Source organism: Oryx dammah, unplaced genomic scaffold (genome assembly GCF_014754425.2).
Source record: "Oryx dammah isolate SB20612 unplaced genomic scaffold, SCBI_Odam_1.1 HiC_scaffold_9, whole genome shotgun sequence".
In the NCBI taxonomy this organism is placed as follows: domain Eukaryota; kingdom Metazoa; phylum Chordata; class Mammalia; order Artiodactyla; family Bovidae; genus Oryx; species Oryx dammah.
The window spans coordinates 49,391,238-49,418,961 of NW_024070193.1; the positions used below are offsets into that span (position 1 = coordinate 49,391,238).

The following is a 27,724-nucleotide window of genomic DNA, read 5'->3' on the forward strand; positions in this document are numbered from 1 at the left end:
TTTCTAAAATATCTGGACCATAATGACAGAATCATGTCAACAGGCTCAAACTGCATTGGAGATTTTGTTTTCATAAAGACAGTTGTTTTACTCAGTGAAGAGGAAAACCACTCTGAATGAACTACAGGTTACAGAATTGGATGTCTGCTAAAATTTAAAACAATATTCTCTCTAGTGATGAAGGGCATACATTATAGTTACCTACTTCTTTATCAAAAATACCTATAACCAGAGCTAACTACAGAGGTATGACAATATTCTTCAGACCACTAGATACCAGGGAGAAATGTTTTACAAAACACACACACACACACAATTAAAGGCTAGCCAGAATAACTGCAGTTGTCCCAGAAAATATATAACAGATAATACAATATACAATGGAGTTGGGTCTAAAGTCAGGGATGCTGGATGACTTTAAAGGATGCAAGGAAGATGTCAGAGTAGGCATTGGGTCAAAGGAAAGGAGCATCACAGGGCGCTGATAAGTGCCGGGGGCCGGGGGCCGGGGGCCGGGGGGTGGGGGAGCGGTAGGGGTTAGCCTGTAGGATAAAAGCCTTCCATCCAGGCCCTCTCAGGGTTTTTGGTTGAGTTCCACAGGTTAGAACCAGAACAGACTTGCGACCACAACAGAAAGGGCGATTTGGGCTCATGATAAGCCAGAATTTGTTTAAGAAACACACAGTCTGTACAGACAAGATGGTATTCTTTGAGATATAATTACTTATTGACTTAGTCCTTCTTACTGGAGACACTCAGATGTGGGCTAACCCATCACTAAAGAGTAGATCTTTGTTTGCTTTAAATAGGAGCATAAAAGAAGAGCAGTACTGTCATCACAAAATAGGTAAAGAAATTGCAGGGGAAGATGTGCAAGTCCTGCAGACTACTAGCAAGACAAGAAAAGACAGAAGAAAGAGAAAGTTAGGGGTCAGACAGGAAACATCACAAAGTTCATACTCTTGCTTAGAATGGATCTTATTCCAGTATTGGTGCACGCCAAAAAGAAGTTAGGCAAGGGGAATTTTGTATAATTTATGAAGTGTGTATTTGTTTCATTTCAATCATATAGCTGACTTTGCAGAAAACTTTCCCAATAATTCAATTATCTATCGATACTTTCCCTTGTAGGGTATAGGCCAAAAGCTCAAAAATGCTTAAATTCTTTCACTCAGAATTATTATATTTGGAAATCAGTTGCCATAGATTTAGGAACTATAATCTACCAAACACCTACATCATGATATAATTTGGTTTAAAAAAACTATTACTCAACATAGCAGAACAAATGCCTTTTCTTTCCTTACCAGAAAGAGCCCAAGTTCCAGAAATCTCATACAGCTCATGTAAGTGTCAACTTCATATATATTATTAAATAAGACTGTTCTTTCCTTGAGGGCATCCATTCAGATTTGCCCTCAGTTTAATATTCATAATGTAGTTTCATTTTTCAGGCTATACTACAATAAAGATGAAAACTTTTAAACTTCTCTTACCAACTCAGTCTTTGTAAATGAGACAGAATGTAAACAGACAAGATAAAGTCGTCTTCTATCTGTAGCCTATATTTAAAGCTTACCATGAGTCGAGCATCTTCCCTTTCCAAAATTTTCTGAGTCTGATCATCAGGGAACTTCAGCACAGTGGTTATAACCTTTGCCATGGTCTACAAGAAAGACAAGAGTCAGTCACTAGACAGCAGAGCGGATGACTCTCACCCCATTCTGACATGTTCTGCCAGTGGAATTCTTTAGTGCTCTCAATGGAAGCCACGACCAAAGAAGTATGATGTGAAGGTATCGGTCAAGGAAGTAACAGTCAATTCCAGAATTTCAATTTGAAAGGACCCCTCACAATGCCTGGGTTGATATTATTTTAAGAAGATGTATTTACAATAGCATGAAGCTATATAAAGTTCTAATGTTCTTGGCCCTTTGTCTTATTAAATGAAACTTTATTACTCATTCATTTTATAAGGCTTTTTATTTGTAGAAGTCTATCTAATAAGTGATGTATTGCCAAAACATATGCTCTAAATAATCAGAATTAGATACTCCCAAGTTCAGCTTGAACTAAATCACATCATATATCTCATAAACATGGGCTACTGCATGAACATGAACATGCTTATAGGTATTTTTTCAAGACATGCAGCACATCAGCCTAATAGAAATACAAATTACATTTTAAATAAACACAAGATGTTTTGTTTGGTAGAAAACAGGATGAATCAAAACATTACACATGGTGGCTTGCAAAACAAGATCATAAACTGTGCAGATCTAAATAAATATACCGTAAGCCAGACTGTCACCCATAAGCTGGTGGAAAATTCTCCTCAAAGGCTGAAATTCCCTATTTTGTATCAAGATGAGATGGTTTGAGGGAGACAGAGAGGAAAGAAGATACCACTTATGAAATAAGTAGGACAACAAGGTCAGCGCTCACATACAAATTCAGGTACTAGTGCTCTGCTGAGGATGAGGAGCAGTGCTCCTTACTGTAGGGCTACAGAGGACGGGAGGCTCACCCAGGAAACTGACTCTTAACATTCTGTGTTCATATTACATGACTGTGCATGTGTTCTAGGCAGACTGCAGGGAGGGAGGGAAGTGTGACTGCAGAAGGTCACGGAGCAAAAGATGACATAATATAGTTAACCAAAATTTTAGGAACATACAGCATTAGGAGAAAAGCATAATTATTTCCAGGAAGAATGGAGATGTTAGAAAAGAACTAACAGTTTAAAAATTCCTATTATGTGTTAAGCCTAGGCAAGGCACTTCATGTATTTCTAATACTTATTTCAACTAACAGATCAACAAACACTATTCTTCAACCCCAAACCCCAAACCATAAAAAGCAAGATTTTAGTGTCTGACTCTCCTTTCTTTATCTTTGCCTCTGCCAGCCTGATGATCAAAAAAATATCTTTAATACAACTTAGTTCCTGGAGAATACCAAAGGCATTTTACCAAAATCCTCACCCTTTAAACTGTATTGCCTAGATAGAATAGAATCTTCTGTGCTAAAGTGAAGTCTAGAAACCAAGCATATATGCGGCATGAAATGGCAAGAGAAATAAGCAGTAGTAATTCTTTCAATATTCTTTTCATTAACACTCTGTAAATTTGGCTTATCAAGTTCAAAAGACCCCAAAGTCCATTTATACCCATTATGAAACCATATATGTTATACACTTATGCACAAGCATGTCTGTCAAAAAAAAAAAAAGAACTGTGGCTAGTTGCCTCATCACACTTCTAAAAACATTAAATGGGAAACCCACCTCTAAACTCATCAGCAATGCTGAATTTGCAGCTGGTTACCCAGTAAAGACTTACAGCTCTTCCCTGGCTTTAATGGAAAGCCCAGGTTCTCTGCCATACCATGGGAAAGAAATCAGCCTGTCTACCCTACATACAATATTATCCTCAGGCCCTGGGAAGTAAGGAAAAGTTCAAATGAGCCACCTGGTTTAGAAGTGGCCTCTCCTACCAGGTTTTCCTTAGGGAGTGAATTCAATAAAGGATAGAATGAGAAACACTTTCTATTGAAAAGGAGAACAGGCTGAATCTAAGTACTAAAAATAGCATGAAGGATCAAAATCCAAGGGAAAAAAGTGCCAGGACAGAGGAAAGAGAGGAGTTTACTTAACTTCATACTGTAAGAATGTGTATCACACATGTGGTCTTTAAAAAATCATCTGCCTCATAAAGCAAGGAACACTGTGTGCAAAGGCAGATGAAGAAAGACAGGTGGCATGACACACAGATCCTGCTGGAAAGTAACAACGGCAGATGACGATCAAATCACAAAGGCCATTCATGTATCCTGGCTCATTTTAAAACCACAGCCTGGTCTCCATTTCAAATTCTTTGTTAATATATAGGAACTGGGCAAATCAACAAAAGAACTGTCTAAAAACAGACACCATGTCTACCCTTGAGTGTGTCAGCCCTTGCTTGAAACTTTTCAGGGCCACCCTCCAATAACCTACAGGTAGAATTCTGAAATACTCCAGGCCGTCTACACCTGCAGCCCTAAGCAGAGTCACTTCCGCATCACAGAGGCAGTGCTTTAGTTGGAGCAGACTCCCTGTCATTCCAAAGCCCACACTCACTTTTCTGTCTAGGACTTTCTGTCTGGGCTCTCCTCCTCTCTGAGCTCATCTATCAAAATTTATGCCCCCTTGTAAAGGCCTGTATACACACCTCCTTCCCCAGGATGCCCCTGACCTCCCCACAAGTAAATATGGGGATGCTGCTTTTCAGAGCCCTTGCTACACTCTGCATCACACTGTGCCTAGTGAGAACAGCTCCACCTTCCCACTATACGGTAAAACAACTTAAAAGTAGGGATGGTATCCATTGTCATCTCCAGATTCATCATGGCAATAAACATCAGGCCACATACAGTAAGTGTTTGATAAATATGCAACAAATTAAACTGAGTATCTACTATAATTTTCAATATTGACTTATAACATGTGATGGCAGAATGAAAGACTACTCATTCTTAGTAACCAGGAAAGCACACTGAATGCTGAAGATACAACTCACAGGGAGCCGCCTCAGCACAGATCCCTAGCTGCCCGGGCCTCAAAAACATCCCTTATAACCTGCCTCCCGGGTCACGGCCCAGGATGACTGCAGAGCTCCGAAAGCAACAGGCTGAGATCTGGCTGATCTGGCCCCACCCCAGAAGGTAACTCCTGCTGGGCTGGGCCTTTCTTTAGGAATCAGACTCTGAAAGGATCTCACCCCATACATGCTTGCAACCTCCAGGACACACAGTCTGAGGCAGTCACACCCTCATTTCATAGATTGAGAAAAGGCTAAATAACTAATTTAGCAACAACTCTGGGATCATAGCTTTAGATTCACAAATACACCAAAGGAGCTAAACTTCTGAGAGGCTATTTTTCTTAAAGAAATGCTTTTCCCTCTTCCCTGCAATAACAAGGTAACTTTACCTAAGCCACCTCAAATACAGGTTGCTATCCAACAAGGGCATAGTAACAGAAAGTTACATTTCATTAGCTTTGTTTTTTAAAGATAAGGAGAAAATTCAGTTTTAGCTATCCTTTGAATTAAAAAAAAAAAGTTCTTAAGAAAAAAAGGCACTGAATTACTGTGAATTAATACATCCATCCTATGATGCGCATTCAGGATCACACTGGATATTTCTTTAACTTGAACTATCCATACACTGAAATTACATTTCTGTTGTATCAAGGACTCAAACCATCTCTAGCCCTGTAACTCCTGATGTTTAGCAGAATCTACAACCTATAAATTTTTAATATTCTTTTAAGAGATTTTTTTATGCCCTCATTTTTAGGTCTTATTTGCCAAAACAACCCCTGAACAGTCTTAATTCCTGAATTTAGCACTTAGTAACTCCCACAAACCCATAAATTAAAACACTGACTGACTGTTTCTTAGAAAACTCATTATCCCATTCTCAGCTAACATATAAGGACAATGTAAAAATTCACGAAGGTAAAAAGTTGAAACAGTATCAAAAGCAGAAATTGCTTCAAATGAAAAATTTTAAGAAAGGCTCACGAATTTCCCTAAGTATATTTAATTCAATTAAAGATGTATTTACAAAATGTTCAATATAAGGCTTTTAAAAACACTGCAGGGATACAAGTTAACAATAAGACTAGACTCCACACTATAAGGGACCTTATAGCAAATTTAACATCCTAGAAAACAAATTAACCAAGCATTATTACCTATGCAGCGTGGTCATTTTTAAATGATCAATATTCTATATGTACAAGAATAACTTTCTTACACTGACCAAAGTACAATATTTCTAAATAACCCTACATAGTCATTCTTAATTAGGACCATTTCCAATACTATCCACACTACCTTTAAGTCTCCATGAAAATGAAATTTCATCTCCTAATCTTAAGATCCGAAGTCAAAAATAGCCACATGCTTCACAAAGTATTAAGTTAATGAAATTTTTATCATTATTATTTAGCATCAACAATCAGTATTTTTAAATTAATATTTTATAAATGTAACAAATATAAGCAAGATTTGCCAACTCACTTTTGCAAACTCAGAGCAATAACACAATTACCTATTGCCTACTATCAGCACATATGGTCTGCTAGCAGTAAACACACAACATCAATATGTTTATTAAAAATGGGATACAGTTCCTTCTAAATTAAACCATATGACCAATCACCAGACACGATTTATACCTTAGTCTCACGACCCATCATATACTCAAAAAGCACTTTGCGCAAGTACTCAAACTCGGTAGGTTCTCCAAAGAGTGAAACATCAGTATGGTACAAATTGCCACCTGTCAAACAAACAAACAGATTAAACTGTAAAGAGAAAACCAGATAAGCTACTTAGCACTTAGAAAAAGATAAACTAAAAAACAAAGCAACAAAGAGAGGCTTTACTCTTGTATCAACTGTATTGTATTAGATTGCATTTCGATATGTATATACATTGTATATGATAATGTATATAGCATTCCAACTGGTATTTTTCCTTTAGAAGAGAAAACAAGTATTATTGCAGCAGTTTTATTTCTCACATCTTCCCCCTTCTCCAAGCCTTGCCCTTTTTCTGCTTCACCTTTCTGGCATGACAATTTAGAAAGACGAGGCCTAGGGAATACGAAGATTCGTTAAAACCAGTATTTCTCTCCCAGGTACTATGTGGTTGGCTTCAGGTAGTCTATGGCGACGAAAATGAACAGTTATTTTTACTTTGCTAAGGAGTTCAGTAGCTCAGAACAGTATTTTAGTTTTTCTAGTATTCCGAACCTAAAAGCACTGAAGTTTAAATCAAGTTTTCTAAACTGTTTTGAAACATAAGGTAGATAAAATAACTTTAAATGCATTAAGTAGTAATGCCATTTTAGTGGTTTTCGAATACTTTGCTTCAATATCTTAAAGACTGTCACAAAACATATAGTTCATCTATTAGATCAAGCTCCATTTCAATTTAAAAATAAAGAATAAATACAGTTCAAGTATATGAAATCGTAGTATGAAAAACTTTAATCTGAATAAATTCATAATTCTGCGTTATGTGAAGTCTAAACTCGCATTCACTTCCAGTACAATGGCACACTAAGTAATCTGAAAAGCCTTCTGCACTAAGAACTATCTAAAAGCACAGCAAAGAGATTAATGTGCAAATCCAACCAGATTGCTAGGATTGCTGACAGGAATAAGTGAACTGATAGACAAACCATTTTATAACAGTGCCTAACATTTAGTACTATATGTGTGTCAGCTATTAAAAACTGTCCATTTGTGTTCACTTTACAATTTAAAACTGAAAAAAAAGAAACATTAAGTATGAAATCCTTAAGTTGAAACTAAAAAAACAAGAATCAATACTATATTCTTTATGTACTGCTGTGCACCAATTCAGCAGTTCTATGCTAAGAACCACATATGTTGACTTAGCTATGGAAAACAGTCTTTGAAGCAAGAGTCTTCTCTGCAATGAGCCATAGGAAACATCCATGTTGGTTTTCTCTTCTTTTTGAAGTGTGTTTTGGAAAGAATCTAAAGCAAGTCCTTGTTTAATTAAAAACTGTATAATATCTTATGTTATTTCATAACAATAAGTAAGAGCTTTCAAAAACACAAAAGAATGTGAAATGGCTTAGATTCATGCCTGAGTGCCTTACAGGAAAAAGCAGAAAGATTTACAAAACATTTAGCAAAATAAAACTATTCTTAATACAGCGAGGCTGTGCAACTGAGAATGGGAAACTGTTACAAGATTATTCAAAGTCATGACTATCTCAAGGGAACAACTACATAAAGACTCAAGCTCATCTTCAGAATTCTTTGTAAGCAACATACATAATTTAAGTCAAGACAATAATACTTTCAAATCATCCTTCGCTACTTTGCAATGTTATTTTTATGAAATTCTTTTCTCCTTAAATCCTGGTTTAAATATAGCAATTAGTATTACTGTAATTAGTAAAAACAAAACAAAATCAGAAGCATTTAAAATATGTAACTCTGTGTTTATATGGTACATGTAGTGGAAATTCTAAATGTTTGCATATACACAGAAGAGTCTGGAAAAATATAAGCGAATCGTAAACTAGGTCCATCTGGAAAGTTGAGAACAAAGTGGGAACCTGCAGTTTCACTTATACATGGCAACACTGATTTTTTTCCAAACAACAAATACACATTAATTTTGCTTTAGATTACTATATTCTTTCCATAAAACTAGCTGTTATTGATGAATTTACATATATTCCTTCTAAAGAATGAGATTAGCAAAGGCAAAAATAAAAATCATCCAGAAGTCCCCCAACACAAGATACACATGGATAACATGATGAGAGATTATTCCTACCTTTGTAAGGTGTCCCTACAGTTGTTGTATATACATTCTTCTCATATTTCTTCAAACGATCTTCTAAATTGTGAATCTAAAAATAACAAATATTTCAATCTCAAGATTCATATGGAAATAATGTTTAGAAAAAAACTGCTATAGCCACTAGATTTTTTTTTAATGTGGAATACAGAATATAGACAAAAAGCAATTAATACATATGGTTTTTTAGATACGATACCAAGGGCAGAGACAAAAGGAAAAACATAAAATTTCTGTGCCTCAAAGTACATTATCAAGAAATTGAAGAAAACCCACAGGATGGGAGAAAATATTTGCAAATCATACATCTATTAAGGTACTCATATCTAGAATACATAAAGAAGATTTACAAATTCAGCAACAACAAAAAACAAATAACCTAAGTTAAAAATGAACAAAAGACATTGCCCTAAAGAAGATACACAAATGATAAGATGCTTAACATCATCAGTCATTAGGGAGGTACAAATTATAACCATAATGAGATAGCACTTCATACCACCTAGGATAGCTATAATCAAAACACCTGCTAGGGAGGATGTGAAGAAATTGAAATTCTTATACTTTACTGATCAGAATGTAAAATAGTATCCACAATGTAAAACCATTTGAAGGCTCTTCAAAGAGCTAAACAAGTAACTTCCATATGATCTAGCAATCCCACTACTGAGTACATAACTCAAAAGAAGGAAAGAGGTGTTCAAACTAAAAACTTGTAAAAAGTGTTCCTAGCAGCACTATGCACAACCGGCAAAAGGGAGAACAATCCAGCGTATCAAGAAGCAGAGATGTCACTTTGCCAACAAAGGTCTGTATAGTCAAACCTATGGTTTTTCCAGTTGTCATGCATGGGTGTAAGAGCTGACCATAAAGAAGGCTGAGCACTGAAGAACTGATGCTTTTGAATTGTGGTATTGGAAAAGACTTCTGAGAGGCCCTTGGACTGCAAGGAGATAAAACCAGTCAATCCTAAAGGAAATCAACCCTGACTATTCACTGGAAGGACTGATGCTGAAGCTTCAATACTTTGGCCACCTGATGTGAAGAGCCAGCTCATTGGAAAAGACCCTGATGCTAAGAAAGACTGAAGGCAAAAGGAGAAGGCAGTGGCAGAAGATGAGCTGGTTAGATAGCATCACTGACTCAATGGACATGAATTTGAGCAAAGCCAGGAGATAGAGAGGACAGGGAAGCCTGGCATTTTGCAGTCCATGGAGTAAAAGAGTCAGACATGACTTAGTGACTGAATAGCAACAAGAAACAATCCAAACATACATCAACTGATGAACAAACTGTAGTATCATCCATAAAATGAAATATCATTACTCCATCAGAAGAAGGAGTGAAGTTCTAACGAATATTACAACATAGATGAACCCTAAAAACACTATGCTAAGTGAAAGAGGCTAGGTTAGAAAGGTCATGTATTATATGATTCTATTTACATAAAATACTCAAAAAAATAGGTATTTTGAGTAGTTGAGCATGCCCTGGAGCAGGGCATGGCAACCCACTCTAGTATTCTTGCTTGGGGAATCCCCACAGACAGAGGAATCTGGTGGGCTATAGTTCATGAGCTCGCAAACAGTCAGACACAACTGAACGACTAAGCACATTTATATAAAATACTCAGAATAGGTAAATCCACAGACATAAAAAGCAGATTAGTGGTTGTGAGATACTGGGGAGGAGGTAATGGGGAATGAATGCTTAATGGGTACAGGGTTTTTTCTTTTGAGGGTCATGAAATGTTCTGGTTTCAGAACACTGTGAATGAACTAAATGTCAATTAACTATGTACTTTAAAATGATTAAAATGGTCAATCTTATGTGCTTACTACTATAAAAAATAGTCAGTACAAAAATTGTTATGCTAGGACAGTTTAAAGACTTGAGTGTGCTAAGAGAAGAGAATTTTAAAGCAGTAAACTTGAGATAGATGAGAAAAGCAAAAACACTAGGAAAAAAAATAATAAGGTAACACTGGGACGTAGTATCTATCTTTGGGAATTTTTTAAAAAATATTATGAAAAGTTTCAAACATACTCAAATACAGAAAGTATACTACAGTTAATGCCCATCACCTAGTTTCAACAATTATCAACATTTATATGTACATATGAATTGTAAAAAACTGGAAAACTCCTAAAGACTTAGTCTTCAAACTCAGCCAGCTGACTTAGGTCACTCTTCCTCCAGAGTTTGGAAAAAGACTTAAGTATCATGCACCACAGGTATACATATACCAGTGTCTGCATGCTTGTGCATCCTTCTAGGTGTACACACATGATCCTATTTAAATTTAATCACTAGATAACATATGGACAAATAATATTAAAACAAGACATCATAACCACTAGGAAAAAGCAGTAAAGACTGATGTTAATGTATTTTCCCTCTGATAAAAGCTTCTTTTATAGAACTTAAATCATTACAAATTAAATACAAATTGTTATCCAAAATGTTAAGCACTAGAATAACACGATGCAAATGTTCTTGTTTAAATATACATGATCACAAATTTATAAAGATATCCTCCAGCACTTTCAGATTTAGAAATAAAATTTCCTGTGTGAGACATGACTGGAAAACCAACATTAAATGAGTATTAAATCAGTTCTTTTTTAAAAATTAGCTAAATGAGTTCCAAGAATATACTAATATAAATCAAGGAAGTCATTTCAAAATAAAAAGCACCAATTAGACCTGTACCTGTTCTCTGAACTCCTGCTCTTTCAACTTTGAGTCACTGATAAGAGTAGTCTTCTGTGCTAGTTGTGTCTGAAAGAACAAAAGGTCAGATCTGAGACTACGGGTTTCATCATCACTTGGACACACTTCTATACTGCCTGGTAAGTTTTTCCTTGTTAAAACAAGTCTCTTCATATTTTAACTTAAAATACAGAATGCTCCTGAAAATGGATTACCTTCACTCAAACTCAATGAAAAACTAGTCTTACCTGTAACTCCATAATTGTTACCTAAAAATGGAACAGAAAGAAAAAAAAAGAAAAGAAATAAGTCCATGCACTAAAATCTACAAGAAACAACAAAATGGAACAATATGAAATTACAAGGAAACAAAAATTCAGTGTTACAGTCTTAGGAGAGTGGTCAGATTTGAGATGAAACAACTTTAACTACTTGCTTTTAAACCTGGTCTATTTTGCTATATAAACTATTACAATGTAAATATACATGTGTGCACTCAGTTGCTCAGTTGTATCCCACTCTTGCAACCCCATGGAGTGTAGCCTGACAGACTCCTGTCCACGGAATTTTCCAGGCAAGAATACTGAGGGGTGTTTCCATTTCCTCCTCCAGAGGTAAATATATATAAACTCAGGTAAACACAAAGAAAAATGACTAAAAGGTCACTTGTGAAACTCCTAAGAATGATGACCACTTGGGAAAAGAAGGCACCCACCAGAAACAGTTTATCTATATACATCTGTATTATCTGACTTTTTTTTTTTTACAACAAGAAGATATTTATCTATTATTTGTACAATTTTTAAAAACTAAACACATTAACATCTATTTATAACATATGGGCTCTTTAGGGAAAATTCTAAAGGACCATTTCTAGGAATCCATTGTATGCAATAATCACAAATTATTTCTCACCCAACTCAACACTGATATATAGTTCAAGACCTCTCAGAAGCACCAAAGATGCTCAAGAAGGAAAAGAATAAAAATTCAAAAGAATAAAATAGAAAAACATTTTTTAAAGCAGGAATAAAAATTAAGGATATTCTCTCCTTTCTTATGCTACAAGTTAAAGGACTCAAAAGACCTCCTGAATATTAATTTCACAACGTTTCAATACTCTGACATCTTGACACAGGTCTCAAGGCCGCCTTATACAACATTAGTACTTAATTTGATACTGAGGAGAAGAACACCTTGGAGAGTACAATACATGTATCCATCTCATAGGAAGCAACATTTAACAGTACCAAGTATATTCAAATAGTGACCAAGTGGCAAAAAGTTTAAAAAATAAAAAAAAAGTAACTATTAAATGTAACTAGTAGCTCCTGAAGAAAGAAAGGAAACTCGCTCATTGCTAAAACCCAGAATCTGTGCACCACGTGGCCCAGCATGGTAGAGCTGTCTTGCTGTTGCTTAGTCACTCAGTCGCGTGCAGCTCTTTTTTGACCCCATGGACTGTAGCCCATCAGGCTCCTCTGTCCATGAGATTTCCCAGGCAAGAATCCTGGAGTGGGTTGCCAGTTCCTTCTCCAGAGCCATTTATAAAGTCCTTTTCTCTCCATTTTGGAAAACTGATCCATGCAACTGGTTATCTAGAAAATTACTATCTGGTCGCTGACTTCCGCAATGACTGCTCTGTAACTCTGGAGGATGAAGCCATGAACAGCGTCCACTTCTCCCAAGGCCTCTTGACAGCGCTATGAAGATCACACTAGATGAGTTAGAACATAGCAGAAGGAGGACGGCACACTGCCCTGGCCTCTTGAATGAGGGCTCACAAGCCCTGAGGATATGCATTTGTTGGGGTGCACAGCAGGTCAAGAAGCCACAGGGTAAACATGGTCCATCTTTCATAGCATCATTTTTACTTAAAGACTGGGATAATAAAAAAGCCTAGATATGCAGTGCCACATCTCTTTGAACTGAGCCCAACTTTCCAAAATATCCCCTTGCATCTACAACCAAGGAGAAAACATTGTTTTTCTCAAAGGTATATAACGAAAACCATTTTTATGTGACTACAAATAAGGATATATTATAAAGTAGAATATAAAATGTGTATGAATTTTTAGCACAAAATATAAAAATCTAAAACTGAGATACATTCCATGGACCATTTTTGGCTATGCCCCAGGGCTATGAGGTTAACTGTCCTCTGCTGTCCTTTCCACAGGGAAGCCTGAGAAGCTTTGGTATCACAGAAACACCTAGGTTTTGAAGTCTGCAGAGTGGATTTATATTCCCAATACAACATTTACTATGTGAGCGCCAACATTTTATTTAATCTCTTTGAAATTTAGTTTCACACTCTATAAAGAGAGGCTACAACTTCTCTCTTCAAAGATTTTTGTTAGGGTTAGATGAGGTAGGTGAGCATAGCAGGAGGCGAGTCAACAAAAACGACAATGTTTTCAAGGACTGAGTAAAGCCCAGTCCAGGTCCCCTCACTTTATCGCTGCTGGGAGTCTCCTCCTGCTCTAGCCTTTGCTGGTATTTCTTCTGCAGGTCCTCAAATTGAGTTTGCAAGTCCATTACTTTTGCAGTCATTTCTTCTTCACGAGACTTTGGAATAAAAAAAGATATATATGTTAACAAACATCTCAAAAAGAATGCAGTAAAGAAACAATACGATATTGCAAACTACCTCCGTGGAAGCAGCAAACACCTATATATTTTCTAAAACATAAACCACTACTTTTATTGTCATTAATTTCTGTGCTCTGAAAACTTCCATTCATGCCTCACTTTTAACTCCAAGCCCTTTTTAAAGCTGCTCATTATTCCTAGGATCACTTTTCCCACCTTTAGTCCTCTTATCCCTAACCCATAAAGCTCGTCTAGCTGACCCTTAAACTAGGATTCCCAGGTTTAAGCAACATTGAGGTGTGTGACAGCACTGTCACTGAACTATAATCTATGTTCTAAGACTTCCATACTCGGATTTAATTTCCAGAAAATATCCAATATAAACCAGCTTTATGCACACCACAACTCAACTAGCTAGACACTTACTGATCAAAAGAAGTATGAGTTTTTTCCTCCCCCAGCTCCTTGCGATGGGCTGCTCAAGTCAAGATGGTTCTCTGTCCTAGTTAGCAAACCTGCACATCCCCTACACATCAGACTGAAAACCATACCAGTTCTTCTTTGGAGTAAAGTGTTCAACTATAATCTATTTCTGAAGGGAGGGGAAAAAAAAAACTGTCCAATATATCAGTAACTAACTAATGTAAGGTATCCATTTGCCTTGACCTTAGCAGAAAACAGACAAGGCTGCAAAAGTAATACGCCACTTACTGGTTGAAAACTCCTTCTTACAAAATTTGGCAGACAAATTATTCTCTCTTCTGTTCTGACTGCCCTGCTAAAAGGCCTGCCCATCCTAACATCTTTTCACATTTGTCTTGATAATTGCCATCATTTGTTGTACAAAGCAGTCCAGACCACTCCTTGCTCTTATAAGTCTTGCAATAACCTTTGTGCTAAAAGGACATTTGGCGTTGGAATATTGATCAGATTTGAGTAATGAAGATAGGACAAGTGTTTGTAAGAGGCTAAACAGGAAAACAGCCACAAGCAGGTATCTGATTTAACAGAAGCTGACTTGTCAGAAGCAAGAAATGTCATCATTCTCAAAAACACGTCCAGAGGCACAAAAAAAGAAATGAACCATGAGACACCTCAAAAGTCTAAATAACTTGTCATAACTTATAGTTTGTCATGAAAATTCAAACAAAAAAAGATCGAAGCCCTTCTCACAACATAAGCAAAGCAGGAGTCTCTCATAACCAACCTCTGACATCTGCCACGGAGGCATTCGAATGTAGCCTCCACCCCTCACACACTACTGACCAGAAATTACTGTAAATCTATAACTGCCCACAGCTCTGGCTTATTTACTGTTTTTATTCTACCATCACATATACTGTGTGGATGTCTTGTTGATGTGGTCCAGCTCTGTCTGAAAGATCACCTCTACAGCTACGAATTTGGTTAGGCTCAGATTCTGATATGACAATTGGTTAGGCTCAGATTCTGATATGACAATTAGCTACGTTTGACATTTCCTTTGACAGCTGGGAGAAACCAATCTGGAGCAAGCCCACTAAGAATTAGAAAAGAATCCTTGATGTGTCATTTCTAATTGAAGAAATAGCTCTGTGGTTTCCTTTGTAAAAGATTTCTGTCTTCTTCAAGGGAGGAGGGGGAGCAAGATTGCTTGCTCTTAAGTAAAAACAGTAAGAAAAACTAAACTAAGTATTTAGGCACATACATGGAAATTATGTTTTAAAGACTATTATGCCAAAGCCAAATCACTAAAATGTGCTAACTGTCAAGAAGAAATCAGTCTTGTATCTAACATAGCTGTAGGAGCTCCTCCTCCCCAGTGAGGCTGCTCTGAGGTTGGGAAGGCAGTCAGCTCCCTTCCTTGTCAGACTCAATTCCTTTAGATGTCACCACTGTCTTTTCCCAAATGAATGCTCCCTTGCCTACCAGGTGTCACTGCCTTCAAATTCACCAAGTGTCTAGTATGTGCCAAGCATCTGGCTAGGTCCTCAAGACTTGAGATGGATAGCAAGATCCCTGCCCACAAGATACTAAGAGTCCAGGGGAGAGGACAGATCCATTAACACATTCCTACACACATATGTATGTATGATAAAAATGACATGTCGAAAGGAAGTAATAAATATAAATAAATATAGAATATCAAAGGAAGACAGGTGCAATTCATTCTGTTTTAAAGGGTTGCAAAAAACCTAAGTGAAAACAATATGCTGCAGAAAAGCACATTCAAAAAGCTAACTTTGGGATAGGACTGGGAAAAAAGAAATAAGAATTTTTTTTTTCCTGTCTGCATAAGTAAACACAGGACTATTACATAAGAGACGAACGGTCACCTGGGGAGGGAGAAAGGGAACAGGTCACAGAATACAGAGAACAGTGTGGGTGCAATTTTCATTAGGGACCATCCTCCAAGTATACTTTTTTATATTATTTTGATCTTTAAATCATGGAACATATTTGGGGATTTGTTACTAGCATAACAAATTTTTTGTTACTAGCAAAAAAATCCCTCATTTTTTTTTTCTAAATACAAGTTGAATTTAAAACTTAAAAAACTGTCCAAAGAGAGATGACAGCCAGCAGTACTAACTCATGAAGTGTGAGAATGAGCTCTTACGGCTCCAGAAAAAGCAGGAGCAGAGGTGAAATACGAGGAGAAAGGAGTTAAAGCTGAGCTCGGCTGGACCACAGACTGACCCAGAGGAGGGGCACCAGGACAGAGCAAAGACACTACACGTGTTCAGGGCAAGCAATATGATCCCACGTTTATCTCCAGACAAACGATAACTCTGACAGGAAGAGATGAAAAACCAAGAGCAAAGAGACCAACTGGGAAATTAATACAACAGACCAGACCAGATGCAATATAGCAGCAAGGACCATGGAAGAAGTGGTGGAATTAAGAGGAGAGGAACGTTCAATGTGATTCAATGAAACATTACAGCTGAAAGTCTATTACATGTTGGAGACCATGCTGGAGATAACACAGTTAAAGGGAGAAAGGTTCTCTCTCTCCTTAGGAAGTCAGGGAAGATAAATGGATTTCATGTTCTAAAAGGTGTGTGGATGTGGACGCGGATGTGTTAGGGACTGAGAAAGACAGGAGGCATGAATCAAGCTGACAAAGTTCTCAGCTTTCTCCAATGGGGGGAAGCAACTCTAAGAAAGTGAGCTAAGACAGTAAAGGCAGGAAAGTGAAACTGTCTCTGTGTTCCACTTTGCTAGTAACAAATCCCACAATAACTTTAATGGATGACAAAAATACAGCACTCTACAATGTCATCATTAAGACAAATCATCAATCTGATAATAGCTTTTTTAGAGGGAAAAAACACTACCACATAATACATGCAAATCGCATATAAAACTCCAATTCTGGAAATTTTTAAATGGGAGAATGGTAACAGAATATGTCTCAAAACCAAAGCAATATGGTGTGTGCTCAGTATTGGTAATACTAATACCTTTTAGTTATATTTACTCTTAAAAAAAAAAATCTTCAAGACAGAGTATATATTTGGGTGTTTGAATGGGGAGAGCTGATTTAATTACCAAGTCAGTCCTTGAGCTGGCATTGGAAGTCTGAGGCCACACTGTCTAATACAGTAGCCACTGGCCACCCTGTATAGTAGGTATGAGCACTTGAAATATGGCTAATCCAAGCTGAGACAGAATATACATGCAAAAATACACCGATTCTCAAAGAATTCATATATATATAATATGTTAAATATAATATATATATATATATATCACTTTTATACTGACATTTTGAAATGATAATGCCTTGGATATAATGGGTCAGTTGCTGTATTATTAAAATTAAATTCACCTGATTCTTCTCTTTCTAATGTGGATACTGCTGCTACTGCTGCTGCTAAGTTGCTTCAGTCGTGTCCGACTCTGTGCGACCCCACAGAGGGCAGCCCAGCAGGCTCCCCCGTCCCTGGGATTCTCCAGGCAAGAACACTGGAGTGGGTTGCCATTTCTTTCTCCAATGCATGAAAGGGAAAAGTGAAAGTGAAGTCGCTCAGTCGTGTCCGACTCCCAGCGACCCCATGGACTGCAGCCTACCAGGCTCCTTTGTCCATGGGATTCTTTCAGGCAAGAGTACTGGAGTGGGGTGGATACTAGAAAATTTTAAATCCCATTTGTGGTTTGCATCATATTTCTAGTGGACAGTGCTGGTCTAAGGTACAGGAAGGGGTCTGGGGAAGAGTCCACCCAACTCCTCTGGCCCATCCTCTACTTCCTGTCTCTACTGCTCTACTGCTCCAAGCCTGAAGCTGGGAGGACCATTTATTATCTAGTAAACACCACATCTTCCAGAAGGAACCATACAGAGGTCAACTGTCACCTGTCTCCCCTGTTCACTGACCTCTCTGCCTACAGAGGTGTGTTGTGACCTGCAAAGTCTACCTTGTGCTACTGGTCCCCTGACACACACATTCAGAGAGACAGAGAGAGGAGTTCACAAAAGGGAACAGTATAGCTCTGGCACGGCCTCTCCCCTGCACATGAAGCTCCCTGACTTAACTACTCATGATATATAACTGTTCCCTTCCCCAAGTTCCTTTCTTAAAGAGAAGCCTTTATAAAATACACGAAACTAACAGAGTCAGCGCTCTACTACTCACTTTGTAGTTTTAAGGAAATCATTTAACTATGCTGAACTCATTCTCCTTCTGCAAAAAAATTAAATAAATAAACCACAAAAAAGAAAAAATAGAAGGTAAACCTAAAACTAGCTTTAATGTACCTTCCAATCCCAACATTATCTAAGCATTCAAGAAACAATGATTTTTTTTAAAGCTTTGCACACATATACTCTAGGAAAGTATACGAAAATGTGAAATTATTCAAATTTTCTTTCATATTGAAATCTATAGCTCAAAAACTATATTAAAAAATCACCAAAGAATTGATGCTTTTGAACTGTGGTTTTGGAGAAGACTCTTGAGAGCCCCTTGGAATGCAAGGAGATCCAACCAGTCCATCCTAAAGGAAATCAGTCCTGAATATTCATCGGAAGGACTGATGCTGAAGCTGAAGCTCCAATCCTTTGGCCACCTGATGCGAAGAGCTGACACACTGGAAAAGACTCTGATGCTGGGAAAGGTTGAAGGCGGGAGGAGAAGGGGACTACAGGATGAGATGGTTGGATGGCATCACTGACTCTATGGACATCAGTCTGAGTAAGTTCTGGGAGTTAGTGATGGGACATGGAAGCCTGGTGTGCTGCAGTCCATGGGGTTGCAAGGAGTCAGATGAGACTGAATGACTGAACGGAACATTTATATTCATGTACCATATCCCAATTTTTCAATTATATTTAAAATATTTTTATAAATTATATTTTTATATTTAAAAATATTTGTATAATATTATATTTTATAATATTTCAATTATATTTAAAATAATTGTTACTAGAATCTGTTCCTGGCTCAGACCTCTACTGCTGCCACAGCCAGACTAAGGCAGGATTCTCTGGTTTACCCATTCGTAATCATCAAATGGTTCTCAGCACATTGTGAACTAAGGCTTGCAGTAACTAAAGAATCTGCACTCCAAGAAAGAATAATTTACATTGTTTTACATTCAAAAATAGTCTGGGGTCCAAATACTCACTAGCATTCGTGGCTTATCTTTATACATAAAAATGACAACACTAATCCACCACTAGTAGAATAAACAGTATACTGAATTTATCTTTCAACTGCATATAAAAGATCTGGCTGATGTATTCTTTTTTTTCATCTTTTTCCTCCCTTGAGATCAACAAAAACTATAAAAATTGGGTAGGGATGAAATAAAATTAACTGGCCCTTCTGAAAAGATCCCAGTTAAGCTCACACACACACAAACTGTCTTAAACACAAGCTCTCAATTCTTAGTCTGGTGATCTCACAATTTGATCTGAATCTGGGAGATAGAGAAGAAAATCCATTCTTCCCCTTACTAACTCACTGTTGCTTCAAGTATGCCTGGTAAGCAGACACTGATCAGAAAACTACAAACCTAGCAGAAATCAAATAAGACTCCTCATAAATCTGCAAACAATGGAAAAATACTAATTTCAATAATATTGAACTCCCCTCCCCCCAAAAAACCCCTCTACATTAGAAAAACAGGAAATCTGACAGCCCAGTCTTCTTTAGCACTACCATGAAATCTGTTTCACCTAAATTTCAAGAGAGAGAGAGAAAATAAGGTACATCAAGGATTTCTTCATATCTTTTTGCCGTTCTTTTTAGATCATCTTCTTTCTCTGCAATTTTTTTATATAACTGATTTGTCTCTTCTTGATGGCTTTCTAAAAGTTCAGCCTCCACTTCCTGGGCTTTATCTAATCAATAAAAAAAATGGACACATACAAGAAAATATATTAGGTAAGAATTAATATCTATATCCCAGTATCTGTAAGAATCCTTGTTCCAAATTATCAATAAACTTGATTAAAATCAAATGATAAAAAAAAAAAAATCAAATGATCAAACTGATCAAATGTATCCTTCTCAGGGAGCAGCAGTGCCTTCATCAGGTAATTAATCAGCCAATGCTTTCAGGTTCTTCCACCTGCTCCTTCCCTCTAAAAGGCAAGTCACTTTCAAGTAGCACAGTTTCCATCAGTGAGCTATCTTGGGCAAGAATCGTTTTGTTTCTACTGTTTATAATTACATAAAGCACTTAGCACAGTGTGAAAGAATAAGCTTAAATTATAAATAGCCACTGCTGACTGATTCTGATTTGATTTTTATTGAATTCAAAAGTTTACTTACCGATGGTCTCCTTTACGGTCATTTCCAGTTCCTGTTCCTTTTGTGCCAGCTGTGTATGAAACTCTCTCATCAGCTGTTTTAATGTGGAATTGTGCTTCAACTCAAGATCTTCCTGCTCCTGTCTGAGTACCAAAATATGAAGAGCTAATTATTGTCATACAAAAAAGCAGTGCATATAGTCTGATCTCAGGGTGTGTGTGTGTGACAACGCATGTGTGTGTCTCCAGCCACAGGAAACTTCTGGAAGGCTAAGTAAACTATGATTAACTCTAGGGAATGGTCCTGAGGATTTGAGAATTTTCATTTTCCACTTAAAATTACCATATACATCATATACATCTATATAACAACATTAATACTAAAAATAATAAAACAGAAGATAATTACTGGGTTATGTACCTAATAATCATCATCTCATACGCAAGGAAAGGGTTTTTCCCCCTTAAATAGACATGGAAAAACACTGCTTCTTGCATTTAATTGCTTTTATTTCTCTTCAGTATTTAACTTACTATATTTATGCTTGATATTAACAAATTTAGGTTATGAAACTTAACTGTATTAAGACACAAAAAAGATTTCATTAGGGAAGATTACCTTAAAAATAATCATACTGGGAAAAAAAAAAACACAACTTACTTGGGGCTTCTCTGGTGGTCCAGTGGTTAAGACCCCCGCTGCCAATGCACAGGACACAGGTTTGATCCCTGGTCCAGAAAGAACCCACATGCCTTGGAGCAACTTAGCCCATGCACTACTAACTACTGAGCCCACTTGCCCAGATCCCGTGCGCCACAACAGGAGAAGCCACCACAATAAGAAGCGCGTGCACCTCAATGAAGAGTAGCAGCCTCTGCCCACGGCAACTAGAGAAGGCCTGCACACAGCAACAAAGACCCAGCACAGTCAATAAATAAGTAAAATAAATAAAAGCTTACTTGATTTTCTCTTCCATTTCTTTTTCATACTCTTTCTTTACTATATCCAGTTCTTGCTGATGCTCCTTCCGCAGCACTCGAATATCTTTCTGCAGTTTAACCACCTCCTGGCTCAGCTTCCGCTTCTCCTGCTCCGCCCCTGCTAATTTAAACTCCAGGTCATTGTGATCGGCCTCCATGTTACTAAGCAAGCTGGGCTGAACCACGTGTGATGTGGACTTTCCTTCAGCACTTTCTTCCAAAACTTCTGTGGGTTTACTTTTTCCATTCATCTGTTGTTGTAGAGCCTGTAAACTTTCAAGTTTTGAGGTCAGCGCTTCAATTTCAACTCTGTGTCCTTCCCTCTCTCTCAATAAGCAGGAATCCAGCTCTTTTATTTTTTGCTCCAAGATCTGACAGGTCAAGTTCTCCCCCTGGAACGTTTTCTGGACATTGTCAACCACATTTTCCAAGTTCTGCTTTGCCCCTGTGTTATTTTTATCTCCTTCTTCTTCCAAATGCTGGGAAGAAACCAAGGAGTGTTTCTTGTTTTTTCCTTTAAGTTCTTCTTGAAGCTGATTTATCGTCACTCGATCCTCATGTTGTTTTGCTTCGGCCTGTTCTACCTTTATTAAGAGCTCCTGGTATTTGCACTGTATTTCAGAATGAGAGGAAATTATTTCTTCTTTTTCCTGCTCCAGCCTCTGCACTAGCATTTCCTTTTCAATTAAATTTCTTTGTAAGACACTGAGTTTTTCTTCACATGCATTCTGCACACAGCTTTGGGAATCTGCTTCTCCTTGCTCAGTACATACTGCCACATTTTCTGACAATCTGGGTACAACTGACATTTCTGACTGTGATGAACTTTCCACGGACTTAAGTTTTTCTTCCAAGATATGAATTTCTCTGCCTCTTTCCTGCAGTTTCATAGTTAGCTCACTCAGATGGCTTTCTTTGTCTTTTCTGTACTGCTGTTCTTTCTCTTCCATTTGTGATAACAACTGTTTCTTGATGGCAGCAATCTTTTGTTCAGCTTTTTTCTTCAGTTCTGCTAATTTCGCAGCACCTTCTAATTCAAGTCTATCTTCCAATGCTTTTAACTCCTCTTCTTTGCCTTTCACAATTGAATTCACATGTTCCAATTCTTTCTTCACAGATTCAAGTTCAGATTTCATGGAAGATGCTTGCTCTTCAAGTCTTAAGACTTTTTCTTCAGCCTCTTTAACCCTGCTGTCCTTCTCTTCTCCTAATTCTTGGATGTGCTGGAGTTTCTGAATCATTTCTTTCTGCTCACTATCCTTTTGTTGATGGTAATTTTTAAGAACTTCATTTAAGGACTCAATTTCAATTGTTTTCTGAGCAACATGCTCCTCTAATTCCACAATTCTCACTGTTTGAGTTTTTAACTCAGTCTCTAAATAGAAATCCTTTTTCTCCATCTCACTCTTTTTATCTTCCATCTCACCCTTTAAATATTCAAATCTTTTCTTTTGCTGATCAAGGTCCTCCTTCAGTAAAGTTAACTGCTCATCCTTTTCACTGGTTTCCTTTGTTTTTAACTCAAGCTGCATCTGCAGTTCTTTACTAGTATTTTGGTACTGTGTAAATCTTGACTGTGCTTTCTTCTTCCACTCTGAGAATTTGATGGACAAGTGATCTGCCTGTTCCAGAGCAGACGTTTTCTCTTTACTCAGAGTTTCAACTTTCAAAGATAAATCTCGCACTTGATCCAGCAATTCCTGCTGTGCTTCATCATGTCGCTTACTTAGTGATGAGATGGCTGCTTCTTTTTCAGCTAGGCTGATGCTATTCTGAAGCTGGGCATTCAAATCAGCTAGCTGTTTACTAAGACTGCTGATCTCAGCTTTTTTTTCTTTAAGCTCTTCTTTCATCATGGTGACAGCATTGATGTTTTCTGACAACTCTTTCTTCAACTGTGTGATACAAGATTCCTTTTCTGAAGCAGCCTGTTGCTGATTTCCTCCTTCCTTCTGTAAGGCTTCTTTTTCTGTGACAAGACCTTCGATATCAGCCTTCATGCTCTTAATCTGACTTTCTTTTTCTTCCAACTGATGTGTAGCATGTTGAAAAGAACTATTTAGTACATTTTGCTCTTCTGTTAACTGTCTCAGTTGTGCTTCTAATTCAGAAACCTGGCAAGTTTTGCTTAGTAGTGCCTCCTTCACTTTAGCTGTGTGCTGTTGACAATGGGAGATTCTAGACAGAATGGCATTGATTTTACTGCTGCTGACGTCGACGAGCTCACTTGTTTTAGCCTGTAGTAAGGCTTCGGTTTTCTTAGAGTAAATGTCTAGCTGAACTGCTAGCTCCTCGGACAGCTTTTTGAATTCCAGGCTTTTGTCCTCCAGGCTTTTCTTACTGCTGTCGTGTGAAGATTTCAGACTCTGGAATTCTTCACCTGTGGTTTTCAGCTTCTCAGTAAACTCCAAAACCTTGAGCCTGTCTTCTTCTGCCAGCACCTTCAGCTCAGCCACTTGCTCTTGAAGGAAAATGTTTTCCTTCAGAGAGCCATTCAAGTCAACCTCCAGCTTTTCAAGTTCAGCTTTTAGTTTAGCCTCATTCTGTGTGAGAGAATCCATGAGAGCAGCATTCTGCTTCAACTGTCCCTGTAATTCCTTTAACGCGGTATCCTGCCTAGCACCCTCTTCCTTCAGCCATGCCATTTCCTTGTTCATCTCTTCTTTTTCACACCCAAACAGAAGCATCTTTTGCTTCAGTTCTGCTACCTCTTGTTCTTTCTCCTGTAACTGGATATCATGTTTTTCCTGAAGTTCTTCAGCTTGCTGACTGAGTTTCCGCTCCCAGACTGCTATGACATCATCGAGCTCTCGCCTGTGTGCCTCAGTGAGACTTTCTATTTGCTCCTTTTGGTTTGTCTCCAGTCTTGACACTGCATCATTGATTCCAGCTGAGTTAGCCTGTGCCATTTCCAAAATTTTGGCATCGAACTGTTTTTCTTTCTGACTGAGCTCCAGAGCAGTATTTTCAAGCTCTTTTTTAAGTTTGGCTTCCTGATCCAACAATTTCTTCTTTAACATTTCTTGCATCTCCTTTGCTTTCTGCTTAATTATTTCCATCTTTTTGTCTTGATTTTTAAATTTGGCTTCATATTCCTCTTGCAAAACACGAATACTGTCCTCCTTGGCTGATAATTTCTGTTTGAGTATTTCTATTTCTTTGCTCTGGGCTTCTCTCATTTGTAAAATAACATTTTCCTTTTCCATTAAGAGTTGCTTTGTCTGTTCCTGCTCTGTGTTGTTATCTTTAAGTTGGGATTCATAGAGTTGGGTTAAAGATTTCACTTTTTCTTCCATTTCACGATTCTGTTTTTCAAGTTTCTGCAGTAGATCCTGCACCTGTATTTTGTGAGTGTCTAACTCAGCACAAACATCCTTCTTTTGAGCTTCAACTTCAGCTACCTGTTTGGTAAGAAGGATTCTTTCCGTTTCCAAATCCAACAACTTCTGCTGCAACTGGGCCAGCTGCTCCTCGTGGACTTTAGCCTGCTCATGTGCTGTGTTCTGCAGTGACTGGAAAAGCTCCAGCTTAGTCGACGCCTGCTGGAGTTCCCCTTCAGACCTTTTGATGTCTGCCTCTAAACTTTCCACATGGGCCTGATGTTCTTTTAAATGCTTGTCCTTTTCCTTCAGAAGAAGCCCAAGCTGGTTAATTTCGTCTTTTAAGGCCTTTTCAGTTCTCTGGATAGAAATCTCTTGTTCTTTAATGATATTGTCAACCTGTTGTTGGTGATGATTTTTCTGTTCATCCAGCTTGGCCTCTAATTCCTGCTTCACTCGACCTGCTTGATCCTTTAGTACAGAAAGTTCTTCTTCTAGCTTGTCACGTGTTTTTAACACTTCTGACAGTTCAGACGATAATGATTCCAATTCTGTTTGCTTCACATCAAGCTTTTCTAAAGTCTTTTCATTCATTTCTTCTATGTGGGCCTGAAAGAGTGTCTCTCTGTCTTTCACCAATGTTTCTTTCTCTCGCTCATACTTTTCTCTAAGTTCTTCCATTTCAGTCTGATGCTGTTGCTTTAAGACTTGGAGCTTTTCAGTCCAAATGTTATCTTGCTGATGCTGCAGACTTTCCAATTCTGTCTTGTGTTTTTCAACCATGATTGTAATTTCTTTATTGTGCTTATTTTTTTCAGCTTCCAAATGAATAGTTAAATCTTCTGATTGATTTTTATTTTCTTGCAAGCTTTTTTCCAAAGAACTTTCTAATTCGAGAATTCTCTGTTAATGAAAACAGATGTATTTTTAATTTATTAGCAATGATATACATGACATGATGTCTACACCTCCTTAAAAACTACAATTTAGGTAAATAATTTTGCATGTCGTATCAAACACCAGAAAGGACAAAGAATCTGTGCTCGGTTCCTAAAGTAATCATGTAATGAAAAAAAAGATTCTATTTTTTATACAGTTCATAATTCCAGATTCTTTCTATTTGGTTAACTATTTCAACTATCTACTTTTCAAAACCATTCTGAATGGATAGTGGTGGGGGGGGATGATAAACTAGATAACAGTAACTGTTGGTAGAAAGATGAGTATTTTTTTCTGTTTTTAAAAAGGCCGATTATAGTATTCTATTACTTTTATAACTTAATTTTGAAAGAAAAATAATGTATCTGGCTTTTACACCAAAAATTATTACTTAGAAGATGTTTTTCAAAAAAAAAGGAACTTACACCAAAGTAATTACCAAAGTAGTTTACAAAAAGTAATAGTAAAATATTATCTCATGAAAATATCAATCTTGATTGAAGGAAAAAGAGCTAATTAAGGCAGAGCCAAGGAATATCAGAACTGGAATGGTATTAAGTAATTATCAAATGCAACCTCTTCATGTGACATGTAAGGAAATTAAGGTATAATTAATTTATAAAGCTAACAAGTGAAAGATGCAGGCCCCCTGAGTACCCATTTCCGTTGACTATGCCACCTTACAAAATGTTGGAAGTGGGCTAATAAGACATAGTTTAGAAATATGCATAAGATCTGCTGTTTCACTGTCTAAATCAGAGCAAAAGGGCTTAAAAAGTCTAAGGAGTATTAATTTATCCCTAATAGGTCAAATATTTCATGCACTGTTAAGGGAAAGAACAGAGGGCCTTAAAAATGTGCACACTGAGATAGACATACTTACTTGTTCATCACAGGACTATTTTTTAATATGGGAAAACAGGAGAAAAATTAAGTGTAAAAGTAGAGGAACAGGGTATATAAACCGATACAAACAGAAAATGAATTATGTCCAGACATGGCATGAAATTAAGGTGAAGAGGTAAGAAGGTGTCAGGGCAAGTGCTGCCTACAAAAGGAGGCCTCTTCCTGAGGATGAAGGTGAGTAAGTAGTGGAGCAAGGATGCTGCACTGCTTACTGAGGGCACAGAATTGGAGCTAGTGCCTGACAAATAGTCAACCGAAGGCAGAGAGTCAGGAGCACCATGAGGCAGACATCAAACCACTCCCACAAATAGCTCTATCTACAAATGGAGTGTACGTATGTGTGCCTGCTCAAGTTGCATCCTGACTCTGCGACCCCATGGACTCTAGCCCACCAGGCTCCTCTGCCCACGGGATTCCCCAGCAAGAATACTGGAGCAGGTTGCCATTTCCAGGAGCACACGTGTATGTGTATCTAAAACAAAGTCTTCGCTACAACTTTATATTGACTGTACATAATAAGAGTTTTCATGTATTAATACAAGTAACCCCACAGCCCGGGGCCTGGAATAGTGTTTAAACTTACAGTTCTGTATGTCTCTGCTTCTTGTTGAAGGTCTCGAAGTTTATTTTCACTCTCTGTGAGGATTGCTTTCTTCTGCAACTCTAACTCTTCCAAGGCCAACGATTCTTGCTGATCTTTTTCTTGAGTGATCTTCAAATATTCTGACTGACTTCTTTCCTGTGCCAAAAACAATCATACCACCTTAGACCCGTGTAGATCTTCAGCATTCTCAAAGCACTGCCACAGGAATCATTCATTTCATTTGATCTGCACACCAGACCTGTGAGGTAGGCAGCATCGTTACCTCTCTCTTCTCACACTCTGGTCTGCAGAAACAGGGCATAGTGGCTTTTCCAGTATGGTCTGGCCAGTCTTTGCCACAATTACAACTAATATGAAAAATTTTGTTTCCAGTAACCATACTATGCGAGTGCGTACTAAATAAGTCACTTCAGTCATGTCCAACTCTCTGTGACCCTATGGACTATAGCCCGCCAGGGTCCTCTGTCCATGGGACTCTCCAGACAAGCATGCTGGAGTGGGTTGTCATGCTTTTTTCCAGGGGATCAACCCT

The 27,724-nt window shown here is 37.7% G+C and overlaps 1 protein-coding gene across 5 annotated transcripts in view; it reads right to left on the bottom strand.

Moving 5' to 3' along the window:
- The window catches only part of GOLGA4 (golgin A4), a 104,184-nt gene that overhangs the window by 8,250 nt on the left and 68,210 nt on the right, over window positions 1-27,724 (bottom strand). For all 5 annotated transcript variants that reach the window (XM_040246232.1, XM_040246234.1, XM_040246235.1 and 2 more), the window contains 10 exons: window positions 27,172-27,327; window positions 21,403-25,646; window positions 20,465-20,586; window positions 19,901-20,031; window positions 13,566-13,679; window positions 11,360-11,380; window positions 11,112-11,180; window positions 8,376-8,451; window positions 6,230-6,333; window positions 1,580-1,666 (listed from right to left, as the gene is read on the bottom strand). In XM_040246232.1, the coding sequence (XP_040102166.1) occupies window positions 1,580-1,666; window positions 6,230-6,333; window positions 8,376-8,451; window positions 11,112-11,180; window positions 11,360-11,380; window positions 13,566-13,679; window positions 19,901-20,031; window positions 20,465-20,586; window positions 21,403-25,646; window positions 27,172-27,327 (5,124 nt within the window). The remainder of the gene's footprint in view (window positions 1-1,579; window positions 1,667-6,229; window positions 6,334-8,375; window positions 8,452-11,111; window positions 11,181-11,359; window positions 11,381-13,565; window positions 13,680-19,900; window positions 20,032-20,464; window positions 20,587-21,402; window positions 25,647-27,171; window positions 27,328-27,724) is intronic.